At 40.6% G+C, this 14,787-nt stretch overlaps 1 protein-coding gene and 1 pseudogene across 1 annotated transcript; one reads left to right on the top strand and one right to left on the bottom strand.

Annotated features, from left to right (window-relative positions):
- Positions 1 to 3,566: 3,566 nt before the first annotated feature.
- On the top strand, positions 3,567 to 6,981 carry LOC143481958 (proteinase-activated receptor 2-like; annotated as a pseudogene).
- LOC143481956 (proteinase-activated receptor 1-like) lies at positions 6,257 to 9,928 on the bottom strand. Its single transcript, XM_076980180.1, has 2 exons — positions 9,653 to 9,928; positions 6,257 to 7,792 (listed from the first exon to the last, which is right to left on the bottom strand). Exons 1-2 carry the CDS (start codon positions 9,714 to 9,716, stop codon positions 6,564 to 6,566), a joined length of 1,293 nt encoding a protein of 430 aa, XP_076836295.1. The 5' UTR covers positions 9,717 to 9,928; the 3' UTR covers positions 6,257 to 6,563.
- Between the last annotated feature and the right edge of the window lie 4,859 nt (positions 9,929 to 14,787).

A 14,787-nucleotide genomic window follows, 5' to 3' on the forward strand; every position in this document is an offset into this window, starting at 1 on the left:
ATGAGAGATGTATGTATTTGTGTGTGTGTGTGTGTGTGTGTGTGTGTGTGTGTGTGTGTGTGTGTGTGTGTGTGTGTGGAGTGGGTATGAGAGAGATGAAGCTGTGTGTCAGTGTGATGTGTGTGAGGGAGATGTATGTGTGTGCGCGTCTGTTTGGAGTGCGTATGAGAGAGATGAATTTGTGTGTGTGTGTGTGTGTGAGGGAGATGTATGTATGCGTGTGTCTGTGTGGAGTGGGTATGAGAGAGATGAATGTGTGTGTGCTTGTCATTTGTTTGGTGTTTTGGTTATTCCTGAGTGTATGGTTTAGACTCAGTGTATTTTCTCTATTCAGTGCCTCATAAGCGTCTCCCCAGTCTCAGTTGGTTGTGTGTCCCTTTGTTCCAGCCCCAATAATATGAGTCCTGTATGTCCAATATGCCTCTGCTCTCTCCACACTTGGGTCAGCCACCCACTTCTCTCGAGTAATGTTACACCAGGATCTGTGTATAAGCTCAATATTCTAAACATCTTGGTTCTTCTTATGAAAGATCAACAGGTTCGTAATTCATAATATTGTTGCAAAACCTTCTTATACTCTTGACAGAAGAATATAAAATAGATATGAGAGTTGCTCTCCTTGGACTGGAACAAACCTCACAACAGTCTCTTTCTACGGCTCTGGACCTGCAGTTTTAGACCTGCAGTTCTAGACGTGCTGTAGTTTTAGACATGCGCCACCTAGCGGCTCGGAATGTAGCTAACGACAGCCAACTGCAGTTCTAGACCAGCAGTTCCAATGCATGCCGTAGGCTCGGGGGCTTGTATATTGTAATAATCCATTGTATAAAGAGTTTATTTGTTAAATATGCCCATTGATTCTCAATTGTTTTAGCCAAATCTCTAACATTTGACAAGTTTTAAACGATAATGTACACCATATTTTGTATTTAAATAGAAGTAGTACGCCTCATTTTCCCTGTTCTTTTAGGGAGTTTTGATTAATTTTGTCATTTACACACACAGCTTGTCTCCTGAAGAGATTTTATTTTTAATTAAACTACTGGATTACTGGCATAGGCTATTTTGTATTAAAAATCAGCAAAAATTGCATAATGTCCGGATGCTTTCAGTGAGTAAGCATACGTTTCCAGAATGTTAGGAGTGATTTATTTTACTCGTATACGTTCATAGGCCCTTTTCACAACAAAACGGAAATACGTCACCGCCGGGTAAAACAAGTTCCGGTACTCGCAGAAGATAGTTGTTGTCAATTCACCTCAGCATGGAGCGTGTGTTTACTTCATCCCTGTCGTCGCTGCCGAGACTGAATTTTAAATACGTTTCCAGTATCGTTGGAGAACATTCAACAACGAACTGTTCCAAGTTAAATAGAGGCTACAAATTGTTTGTAGAATAATTTATTCACTTATACCAGGGTAAGCTAACACCAGCTAGCACTAGCTAGGTAACTATTATTTAAGGTATAGCTGGTTCCATTAGTCATCCTACGGAGTGGTAAAACAGTCTATATTATTATGATATATATTATAATATTACAAATGATACTGACAGCTTTAGTTAACAATATCTAGCTAGGTTAAGCTGGGCGTACACTGTGCGATTTTTGGCCCATTTTCAGCCGATTTTTCACTCGTGCGACTATTTTTGCGATCGGGCTGAGTTTCGGCTCAATCGCGTGTCGTGCATCGTATAGTTTACACGGGTAAACAAGGAGCGATTCACACCTCACGACCAATTCCCGATCAGAAATCGCAGCGTCGCAAGAATATCAAACATGTTTGAAATTCAAATCGCTCCTCGTGAGAGTATCGCACTGTTGAAGCAGCTCCACGAGCCGACTCTCCCTGCGATTTAGTCGTAGTTTGAGCTGGAGCTGAGTACACGATTTAAAATATCGTACAGTGTACGCCCAGCTTTAGCAAGCCAAGGGACGTCAGCTATTGATTGTTTGGTTTACATCAGTATCAATAAAGTTCATGACACACACCAAGTTATTACGTGTTATTGTTTATTCAGTGTCCAATATAGTCGACAGCAAAGTGATGGTCAGAGCTGGATGCTATCGAGCAGAGCTGGATGCTAGCGGATCACAGCTAGTTTCAGAGCCGTTTCAGTGGAACAGTTGCTGTCCGCATTTGAAAGAGCAAATTCTCGACTAGTAGATGTTCGTGGTGTACTGCCAGCCGAGAGCTTGCTCTTTTCTAGCTAGATGCTATCGGATCACGGCTAGAAGCTAGCGAACCGGGGCTAGAAGCTATCGGATCGGGGCTAGAAGCTATCGGATCACGGCTAGAAGCTATCGGATCACGGCTAGAAGCTATCGGATCACGGCTAGAAGCTATCGGATCACGGCTAGAAGCTACCAAACCGAAACTCAGCCCGATCGCAAAAATAGTCAAATCGCACAGTGTACGCCCAGCTTAACCTAGCTAGATATTGTTAACTAAAGCTGTCAGTATCATTTGTAATATTATAATATATATCATAATAATATAGACTGTTTTACCACTCCGTAGGATGACTAATGGAACCAGCTATACCTTAAATAATAGTTACCTAGCTAGTGCTAGCTGGTGTTAGCTTACCCTGGTATAAGTGAATAAATTATTCTACAAACAATTTGTAGCCTCTATTTAACTTGGAACCGTTCGTTGTTGAATGTTCTCCAACGATACTGGAAACGTATTTAAAATTCAGTCTCGGCAGCGACGACAGGGATGAAGTAAACACACGCTCCATGCTGAGGTGAATTGACAACAACTATCTTCTGCGAGTACCGGAACTTGTTTTACCCGGCGGTGACGTATTTCCGTTTTGTTGTGAAAAGGGCCTATTGGCATGCAACTAGCAAATATTATGTGATACTTGGGGTTTTTCGCTCACACGCCACACATCCAATTTCTCACGCCGAAAAAAAAATCTAGTTTATTTACCTCTGATCCATATCTATGATTCAATGAGTTACCAGTTCGCTCTGGCGCAAACACTGGCGATCGATCGATCGCAATATAATACTTAATTTTTGTCCATTTTACGTTCGCCATCAAAGTAGCTACTAGCCATAATAGGTAGCCAGAACTAACGAACCAAGACACACTAACGCTTGCCAGATTCATCCTTCATGACATAAACATTACGATAACCCAAAAATGACCTTCAGACATTATCATATATCTATCATATATTATTGTTGCTTATAAATATCATTATTCCATCTGCTCCCGCGACATACTAAAACACTATCTGGATATTACGTTACATACATCTAAAACTACGGCACGTCTAGAACTGCAGGTCTAAAACTGCGGTTGGCTCTCCGGGTGTGCAATTGGATGATGTAGGGAGATCTATCGAGATCTGTTACTTCTCACTAGCCTGGGCAGCGGTCCGCTCGCATTACTGTTAGTATATCAATATATAGTAACGCACCGCTTTTAATGACCAGTAACGTCAACGGCGTTGTAACGACAGGAAAATTAATTATATTATCCCGTTACTAACAAAATGACGCCGTTACCTAACGCCGTTATTTTTAACGGCGTTATTCGCAACACTGCTATTGGGTAATAGTGCACCCATTTTCCCAGCAGAAGAGGAATAACCGGGCCGCAGTGTGTGTGTCGTTGTGTGTGTGTCTCTGTGCCCCTCTATCTGTATGACCAGACTGTTAATGTTGTGCTTAACGAAACAAATGTAGTCACCTGGGATGATCTCCATTATGTCAATCAATCACACTTCCTTATTAGTTACTTCTTGACTATGGGCATTGTGGGATATGTAGTTCCCTGTGTGGTGTGTACAGTGGCATATGTGAGGATTTTCCTCTATTTCAGGCGTTCCAGAATGTCCTCAGAAGGACAAGACGGAACACAAGGCCAAAATAAAAGGAAGGCCATCATTCTCATGACTACTGTGCTGGTGATGTTCCTGGTATGTTTTACTCCCAGTAACATCATGTCAATAGTGTCTTGCTCTCGTCTAGCTAGTGGACTTAACGCTGACGTTGGTTATGGCTTCTACACTATTACTCTATGCCTATCCAGCCTCAACAGCTGTCTGGACCCATTTGTGTACTATTTAATTAATCTCAAAGGAGTTCCATAAACAGGTGAAGAACACACTGATGTGTCGTAGTGAGCACACAGCTGAGAGGAAGAGGGTGAAACATTTCATGTTATCTCAGAGGAAGAGGGTAGCAGATTTAAAGTTGTCTAACACAACCAAGTAACAAACACCAGACAGCTTCCCCACAGAAAGCAACACTTGCTATGGGCCACTTCATACAGTAATTGAATATTTAGAGATGTACAATTGGATTATTATGACTGCCATCTCCAACTAGTTTACAATAAAATTTAAATTAAGGAGCACAGAAATCTTAATAGCAGTAGATGTTACATAACCAGTAGATACAGATACAGTTTAACAGACATTGTATATTAAACATTTTAGTGATGTACATGAAGTTGCAGAGAAACAAGATGTTTTGGCCAAAGGTCCTTCATCAATTGTACATTTTCTTAAATTTGCTTAAATTGTACATTTTCTTCTTGTATTATGATATGAGTTGTTACAATTCAGTGTAAAAAACTCGCTAACACAGGTAACTCATTTAGTTAACAAAATTTGCTAGTTCAAAACTGCTACACCACATAGTACCGAGAGGATCTGTGCGGTCTGGTATATAGTCTTTTATGTAGTGGCGATGTCACATCAGTGATGTCATGGGTTGTTGAATCCTCTTTGGGTTATGGAAAGCAGTGATTGTTTTCCTCTATTTCAATGCAACTTTACCAACCTCTGTCTCTCCATACTTTGCAAGGATTTTTTGGATTATATAAGTCAGTAGCTAGTGTTAGTGTTGTGTTGTGTTGTTAGTGCTTTGTTGATTGAAGGCACGTGTCACACTGGTGAGAGGGAGGCCCATCAAAGTTTGCCAGAGTGAACATGACATGTGTGAGTAAATGTGTCTGGTTTCTACCTACCACAGCTTTTGTGTTATCTAAACTATCATGTGACATTGTTTATTGAATTACATTTTTATAATGAGTATATGAACAAAGGAATGAACAAATTAATGAATGTAACTGTCATTTTAATATTAGCTAACCATTATTATATAGCCTTTGATGTTAACAACTGCATAACGTGATGGTCAGAATTGACTCATTTCTGATGATGGTCAGAAACTAATGTGCAAACTACTTTAATATGGATGATTATTGATGTAGTAGCCCACAGGCTGTTAACAAAAGCATTATTAGTGTTGGTAAGCACTTATCGTAAGTGTTCCCTTAATCCATTTGTCTGCCCTTTTTCTTTTCTGTGGCTGCAGCACAAATACACTTCTGTGTAATAACCAGTCAACTTGTTCTAAAGCCTGATTATACCTGTTTTAAATCCTTTAAAACGGATGTGGCGCTGCGTAAATATCTATGTTCTAATCTGTGTTTTTATGAATGAGGAGATCCCTGTGTTGTCAAGGCTGAAGATGGTCAGGGACAAGAATGAGTGCTGTACAGACACCTGTTTCTTCCTTGTGGATTTCTGCCCATCAGTCAGGAATACCAGCAAGCAGAATCTGCTGGTGGAGAAAATGGACCAGTCACATGCAGCAAAGAGGGAAAAGTATCTGAGAAAAGCAACCCTAAAATAACTCTTACTCCTAAAGATCTGGTGTTCCATTCTACACTGGAAAGTGGAATCAGTTCGAGCTCAGAGTGAACTTTTATCTTGTGACCACTGTCACGTTGTGGGGGGGCCCCCTACCGGTCGCCCCCGGTTACAGCGGCAGCGGTCCTGTTTTTGGTCACGTGATGTTCGTTCCTCAGGTGGGCGGGACCCGTGATCCGTCTCACCTGAGGGTCGTTTGTTCGTCTATATATGTCTTGTCTTTGTACCAGTTGACTGCTGGTTATTATTTCCTTCATTTGGAACAATGCACAGGTTTTTGGTTTGCACACTTTCTATTAAACCATCCTCTTTCCCTGAGACTTGGCGTGATCGCTTCCTTTTTGAGTTGCTCACCCTGCCCGTCACAACCACAGCTTTCATTTAAAGTATCTGATAAGGACGTCAACGTTCAGCACATCCACTGGCAAGACCATTTTCTAGGTGCTTTTATGGAATTGTCTTTGTACAAGCATGTAACCAGGATACAAAATACAGGTTAAATGGAACCCAATAATAATGTCCACACACACAGTATATACAGTGAATAAAATAATAAAAAAAATCCAGCAATCACAATGTATGATTTTTTAATAATTTATTTGTGTTACTGCTGCAAATGAGTATTAGAGGATTATATTTTGTGGTTACCTGTTGTGGTTATATGCATTGCCCCACCAGCAGTTTCAGTATGCTTTGTGGGAAACTGTGCTTCTCAGATTCTAAATGTGACAAATTGCTGACATATTGTACACTTGACAGAATAACAAGGAAACATTTCGTTCTCTTCATGGAGATGATGATTACAGGTCTTATTTGATTCCTTGTGTTATAGAGGAAACTTGTACCCTAACACCACCCCAAAACCTTTTTCACACTTTTCTCCACCCTCATCGGCTGCTCTGCGTTGAGCTGCTGGGCGTGTGATGGGTTGTAGGGGCCTGCTCTCCTCTCCTCCACCACATGGTGATGCTGATCTGGTGTCTGCACTGTGAAGAGCCGTAGTAGTAGAGCAGCGGGTCCAGGCAGGCGCTGACGCTGCCCATGCACACCGCCAGCATGTACGCAGCGTACGACCTGTCGCCTGCTTCATCTCTCCCTCCTGCTGTCTGCTGCACACAGTGCATCAGCAGGATCACATTCGTCGGCGCAAAGCACGCCACAAACTCCACCGCCACAGCGATTGTCATGGCAACAGCTCTCTTCCTTTTTCTCGACAGCGACGACCACGTCGACGATCCGTGGAGGGACTTTTTTGGCCGGAGAGCGCGGATGACGATGCCGTAGCAGGTGGCCGTCACAGCCAGAGGCAGGAGGAAAAAGACGCAAGCGAGGGAGGAAAACAGCCACAGGTAGCGGGGGTCATGTGGCTCCAACGCGTCGTGACAGGTGATGCCCACCTGTGCAATCTGCATCGTCTGCTGCATGGTCAGCAGAGGCGCCGCCCCAATCAGGGCCAGCAGCCACGCCACCCCACACACCAGAGCCGCGCTGCGTGGTCCACGCCACCGCATGGAGGCGACGGGGAGTGCCAGGGCAAACGCACGGTCCACGGCCATGCACATTATTAGCAGTGCGGAGGAGTTCATGTAGCCGTAAAACGCAGCAGTAACTGCGCGGCAAGCCGCCTCTCCAAACGGCCAGTCGGACCCGTGAGCGTAATAGAGCACCTTCAGCGGCAGCAGCAGACCGAACAGCAGGTCGGACAGCGCCAGCTGAGACATGAACACTGTCGCTGGCTTCTTCCGTGGGACGCGGCATGAAAACACCACGAACGCTACAGCATTCAGAGGCACACTGCTGAGGAAGACGAGGGTGTAGATGGTGGGGATGAAGTAAGAGGCCAAGGGTCCCCGGAGGAAGAGTGTCATCTGATCTGAGATTCGGAGCACAGTAACATTATAGATGGCTGGACTCAGGTTGGAGCTGTTGTACATCCGTAACCGACTATGCAGAGACATGCGACCTCGCTGATCCTGAAGAAAGATACTGTTCCCTTTTCGTGGGTTTTGACCTTTGTGGTCCAACCTGGACTCCTCGTCCCGGGAAGCATAGTCGAGGGGCTCATAGGTGACAGCCTCTGTCTGTCTGTACACTGCAAAGCCGCGTGGGTTACTGCCTGCGTAGAAATTAGATTTGTGAGTCAGCCATGTTTATTTAGAATGAATTAGATATGCAATGTGGTTCTGTTGTTTACAGGACAGACACTATGCCCAAGAGTTTGAAACTGGAGACCTTACTAAGCCCTGGAGAGAGAGGTCAAAACAATCAACTTATCAACCAATCATTATGTCTAAACATGCATAAATGGCAGATTACAAAGAAAACTGGATACTTAACATCAAATAAGAATCTGTACAATCATAATCAAGATCCCTTGACAATCTGTACCATTCAGAAATCATTTTATTAAATCTGTAATATATCCTTATCTCTAATAAATATGTAATAAATCTGTAATAAATATGTTGGCAGTTTCAAAAGGCACCTAAAAAACAAACAACCCCTTTGATGTTGTGGTTGTGTCTTAGCTTGCTTCCTGCCTTGCCATCATATTCCTGTAAATTCTGTCTGGCTTCTACATTTCTTATCAGTTTTGTTTTCTTTTTGAGTTGAATGAATGAATGTTCAATTTATATAGCGCCTTTCAAGATACCCAAGGTTGATTTACAATTTAAACACAGGTACAATTCTTACATGACCAATCACACACCAGCAAGAAGCAACAGCCAATTGCACACAGCGTACTCTCTACCGGAAGCCACAGCCCCCTGGGGGACTGAATGGGGTGCAGGAAGGGGAGAGAGGACAGACCCTAGTGACAGAGCACCATCCACCACTGGGCATACAAGCACAGACACTCAGACATCTGCTTTTTATTGAACAGAGACACACAGTTGCACACTTGGGAAGAATTTGTCAGGGAATCAGGGAATGCCAATTTACCTAATCTCCATGTTTTTGGACTGTGGGAGGAAACCGGAGACCCCGGAGGAAACCCACACAGACTCAGGGAGAACATGGAAACTCCACTCAGATAGGGACTTGAACACAAGACCCCAGTGCTGAGAGGCAAACGTGCTAACCACCAAGCCACCGTGTTGCCCACTGTGTTGTGTTCTTGTTGTATTTATGTTACTTTCTAGTTTTGTGACTTTGATTCCCAGCTCATTTCAAACAATTACATGATTAACAAGTTCAGATTTGCCCCAAATTGACATTGTTCAAATCAAAACATGAGTCCTGTTTTATTCTGTTTTTTTTTTTTCTTCCAATCTTATAAAACATTTTTCCAAATGCCATACAGATGCATGAATCCTATGACAGGGTAAAACTTGTCTGTGTTGTATTGGGATATATTAAACAGTAAGACCTTTTTTAACATAAAAATGTTTAATAAAACAGTAACAAAATGTGATTAATGTAAAACATTAATATTTTTCTGATATACAAATGTTTTTAATCATATTCATTCAGTTCATAATAGTTTTACAGTTTGTTGAATAAAGAATGTACGAGATCTTAAATTGTGCAGATAATCACCTGTTAATCATCTGTTATAACTACCACCATTACCTACATTAAATTCTCTTTACACCTTATATGGATAAATAACTATTTTATTGAGGAAGCCTGTACATAGCAATCACAAAGGAATTTATTGATAAACCTGGTTTGCCCTAATTGGGTGGTTGATTACTCATTCAAATAATTGAGTGTAGGGCCACAGTGTCAAAAATCTTTCCAAAACAGATCCCAGATTTGAAGCTAACGACTGTGTTGAAGCACTGAATAACTGGAACTGTAGGAAAAATTAAATTTTTCTAGCTAAGACTTTTTATGTGCATTAAATAACTATTGTGTAAGATTTTAGACCATCCATGCAAACCATTATGTATAGAGTTAGGGACATATTCACAGGTTTTGAGTTTCAATACTAATGACATCTAGGAGCAAAAGTTTTAATGTATCTACATACCATTAGAAGAGTCTGAAACAGCATGCTGAACCAGTACCAAAAGCAGAAAAACACAGATTTCCATTACTGCTTCTTGTTAGTAGTAGTTCAAGACTTTCCTATACCAAATAAAATTGTACAAAAAAAAAAACGGACACAAACCAGCGTTTCTGGACCACTAACATCACACACAGAGTAGCTTGTTTACATCCAAGTGATTTGCGCTGTGTGGTCTGTTCCAGGCATCGCAGGGAAGTCTCATGCAAAAGGAAGTACATTCCAGTGTAGTGACGTAAAGTACAAGCCATTGGGTGGAGGTCTGAAAGGGCATGAGAATGGACCACCTTATTACCACCCTTATATACGGCATGTATATTCTTAAAATATATATATTCTGTATATGTATTGTAGCAGCCCTTGAAAATGGGTGCTAAAATTTTTGTTTTGTTGGACTTCAAGTACAAATCATCTTCTTGAAAACTATAAGAAAGAAAACATACAAGAAAGATACCTATAGTTTTCACACATTCGAGGAAGTAGACAGATACACAAATATAACCGATACACTTAATTCTACATACCTCGTTCCACATATCAAGGGTGCAGTATGTTTTAATTATCTCAAGGCATGAACAAGTTCCCTTAGGGTTTTTGTTTTTACACCTGCTTTGTTTTATGGTGAATTGTACAAAAAAAAAAAAAAAGATCTTTCCGGAAGCGAAATGAGAAAAAACAGGACCTCTGGCCTCCCATGCCGCTGTGACAACCTCTTCACTCCTAAAGAAATAAATAATGCAGTGACGCACTGAATGGTAATTTACATGCATATTCCTAAAATGTGTATATATATATATATATATATATATATATATATATATATATATATATATATATAATATAATATATATATACACAGATATATAGGGGAGACTGGGTATGGTTGTAACACTTTTTGATTCAGAACCTGTAACTGAATTTTAGAGCTATAGATCTCAAACTTATACAAAGAGTACACACATTTGTTTACTACAAATGGACCAAACTCAGAACTCAATTCAAATATCACAGCCCTCGTGAGTTGATATCAAATACATGCTGTTCCTTTGTTACAACCTACCTCAGAACCAAGTGCATTTCTCAAAACAGTGAGTGTAAACTGCAAAATTCAATGAAATACCTGCAAAAGCACATACTTCACTCAAAATTCTTTGTTTTTGCCTCAAAAGCAAGGTCAGTTAATTTGTCAGTGCCATCAGAATACCTAGTCTGTGTGCCACTGCCTATGAACAAGGCAGGCAAAATATTTAGTCATGTTGTCAGTGCCACTACAAAAATTATGGAATCACCAGTCTCTGAGGATGTTCCTTCAGTTGTTTAATTTTGTAGAAAAAAAGATCACAGACATGACAAAAAACTAAAGGAATTTCAAATGGCAACTTTCTGGCTTTAAGAAACACTAAAAGAAATCAAGAAAAATAATTGTGGTTGCCAGTAACAGTTAGATTTTTAGAACAAGCACCGGGAATAAATTATGGACGTCTCTGGTGAGATCTTTTGACATCAATTGATATCTCTGGTGGTTAGGGAACTAGTCTTGTGACCAGAGGGTCCTGGGTTCAATTCCCAGGTCCGAGGCCATGACTGAGGTGCCCTTGAGCAAAATGCCTAACACCAACTACTCCCTGGGCGCCGGGCTAGGGCTGCCCACCGCTCTGTGCAGGTGTGCACCACAGCCCCCTAGTAATCACTAGTGTGTGTGTGTGTGTGTGTGTGTCAACTGCACAGATGGGTAAATGCAGAGCACAAATTTTGACTGAGGTGAAAATCACCATTGACAAATATGGCACATTTACATTTTTACATTTACATTATATTATTGCTTAAGAGGAACCATATTTGTGTGAATCTATGTGTAAATCTATGCTCCTAGTCAGTGTTACATTCCAATTAATTTATATAGCTGGTGGCATGGCTCTCAGACTCAAAATAAAAATGTAATCAGACAAAAATGTAGTAGTACAAGACACTGTAGCAAACAAAATTTGATCCCAGTGAAATGCACAAGTAATGTAAACTATGTTGATTGACCACATCAAGTCTTCAAAGTCTCCACACTAAATGTCTGCACACTCAAAAACAAGTCTTTTATAATAGCTTGTTAATTGAAGATTATTGTCTGGACTTTCTTTTTTTAACAGAGACTTGGCTTGATAGCAATGGAGCAATGGTGCTTAATGAAGCTTCCCCTCCCAATTTTAACTATTTTAATGTCTCTAGAGTAAATAAGAAAGGTGGTGGTGTTGCACGTTTCTACCATAAAGCATTCCGCTGTAAGCAGATCTCATTAGGGAAACATCCTACGTTTGAATATCTGGCAGAACAACTCAACAGTACTTATCCAGTTCTATTGATTGTTATCTATCATCCTCCCAGACTACATACAGACTTTCTCAAAGATTTTGCAGAAATGCTTTCTATGATTTTGATTATGTTTTAATTACTGGGGATTTTAATATTCACATGGATATATCCACAAATCCAAACATTTCAGAATTCATGAGGATGCTTAACTTTTTTGATCTCATAAACATATATCAGGTCCAACTCATAGGTACGGCCAGGGCCGGCCCTTCCATTAGGCGACATAGGCAAATGCTAGGGGCGCCGTCTGTCCAGGGGGGCGCTCGCGTGCATGCGTTTTTTTTGTTTTTTTTTTTTTTTTTTACAAATGAACAATTAATAAATGTGAAAACAAGCAAAGACCACAATCATAATTTCATTTTTTAATAATATTAGTCTTTTATAATATACCCTCCCGCGCGCGCTCTGCGCACCTCGTTACTGTTTCTCTGTGGGGGGGGGAAAAGACACCACAGAGTGAGTGACATCTCCTCGAAAAGACGTCAAAAAGGCAGAAGTCCTCTGGTGCCCAGGGTAGAAAAAGGAGAAAAGTGGAGGAAGAAAGGCGGCAAAAAACAGGTAATAATGGTAATATGTGGTGAATTAACACTATACCATTGGCGAACCGTCAGGGACTTCAACGCCTTCTCTGAAGGTTAATTGATCTTAAAAAGGATGCTTTATCTATTATATGTAATATATGTTAAAAACGCTTCACCAATAATTTGTATTTTTCCCTATAAATCGGCTTTCAAATCCACTTTTCGTACTTGTGCTGGAAAAAAAACTTAGTGCTTGTAACGTTTGTGACGGGCAGGCATGACGCACTTGCAGAATTTAAAGGGTTTTAATGAAAAGAGAGACAAACACGACTAACCACAGAAGGCAGAGGGAGCTAGGCTAACGACAGGGAGGTAACACCAACGACACGGGTAAGTTAAACTACAGAGAACGTAAACGCAAAAACCACAATGGACCTAGAACTACGAAACATATATGAGGGGAGGTATACAATGAGGGGAGCGATGATGCTGGGACAACAACAGCGTAGACTAAGAACTAAACAGACAAGGAATATAAACTACAAGAGATTACCTAAGACGAGTAACAAACACGAAGTAAACACAAGCATGAAACACGGGGGGGAACCAAACCAACACACAAAGACTAGAAACAAAACAGAGAGGTTACAAGGGCAAAGGCATGAACAGAAATCAAGGTACAACTGAGGAACAAGGAGGAACTTACGTACAGGGAATGACCGACAAGGGAATGAAACACTCGGGGTTCTTTATACACAGAGACAAGACGGTGAAACGAGACTCAGGTGTGTGGGCACTAACGAGGGGGCGTGACAGACAGAGGGAGGAACGAATGGGAGCGGGGAGCTAGGCGGGACCAGGGAGGAGGGAGGGGCTGGACGTGACAGTGCTGAAATAAAAAATCAACCAATTAGAATATTTCACGTTGTTTCTAGGTAAAAGAAAGAAAGGCCCTCCCCCAGGAACTTCTGTTTATCTGTCACATACGCCTGCCTTTTACATTGAGAGCTTTTATTATAGATTGGCAGTTTTATCAACCAATCATATTATCCAATTAGAATTGTTATGTAAAATAGTTTTTAAATATTTTTGTGCAACACCTTTATATTTATTGCTTGTTATATGGTAATATTTAAGTCATTTGCTTTTTATTTGTTTCTTTAATAGTGACACAATCAAGCCAATGATTGATGATGCAGTGGGCACCAACCAAAATCTCGCCTAGGGCACCACATTGGTCAGGGCCGGCTCTGGGTACGGCTACACTTTAGACTTGATCTTTTCTAAATACATAGATAATAATAATACTGAAATTACTGACGTTGCAATCTCTGTTCATTTTGGTGTCTTTTTTAATATGTCATTATCTATTAGAACAGTCGATGAAAAGCGCACAATCTCAGCGTTATCTCAGCATTATTTCCAGTGACATGGGCTTCTCGGACATGATACAGTTTCTCCCTCCCCTCTCAGAAGATGGAAATGAGTTAGTTCAAACATTCAAATACAGAGATAGGAACTGATGGTGTGGCACCAAATGTAACTAAAATTATATCTGGAAGAAAACAACATTGCAGAATTACCACAGTAAAGTGAAATCAGCATGAAAAAACTACTTAATCGATTCATCTAATAATAACTCAGCTGCCCTGTTCAGAAATATAGACCGGCTAGTAAACATCATTTCTCATGTCTTCCCTGAATCCGTTTCAGTTGAAAAATGTGATGAATTTGTAATATTTTTAGGGACAAGATTATTATTATAAGGCAGAACATACCAACAAGCACTAATAGACCATCAACCCTGATATCAGTTACTTAGCCTAACTGCAATATGTCTTATTTCCAAGAAGTTGACATGGTAACACTATTTGATATGATTTCATCACTAAAATCCTCTACATGTGAACTGGACCCTTTACCAACATGCTTTTTCAAGCAGGTTCTGAGCTCATTATCTAACGAAGTTCTAATGATTGTTAACCAGCAACTGGGAGAATTCCCTAATAAAATCTCAGTGCTTTTTTGGTAACACTTTACATTAAGTGTTTACTTACTCAGCGTAATGCATTAGTTAACATGAACAACACATTAACAATAATTAACTAACGTTAAGTAAACATGTAACAGTTGTGGTTCCTGTTTTGGCTTTTTGTTGCTTACGCCTTTTAGTGCGACCTTAAATGAATTTATTACATTGTACTGATTTAACTA

The sequence above is a fragment of the Brachyhypopomus gauderio genome, chromosome 18 (assembly GCF_052324685.1).
Source record: "Brachyhypopomus gauderio isolate BG-103 chromosome 18, BGAUD_0.2, whole genome shotgun sequence".
NCBI lineage: Eukaryota > Metazoa > Chordata > Actinopteri > Gymnotiformes > Hypopomidae > Brachyhypopomus > Brachyhypopomus gauderio.

What these genes read in the sequence shown, in the direction of transcription:
- LOC143481956 (XM_076980180.1), bottom strand. Translation starts at nt 9,716, where the DNA reads ATGGAAATCTGTGTTTTTCTGCTTTTGGTACTGGTTCAGCATGCTGTT. An exon ending in TGTTTCAGACTCTTCTAATG is followed by an intron (nt 7,793 to 9,652) that starts GTATGTAGATAC and finishes ATTTCTACGCAG; the next exon opens with GCAGTAACCCACGCGGCTTT.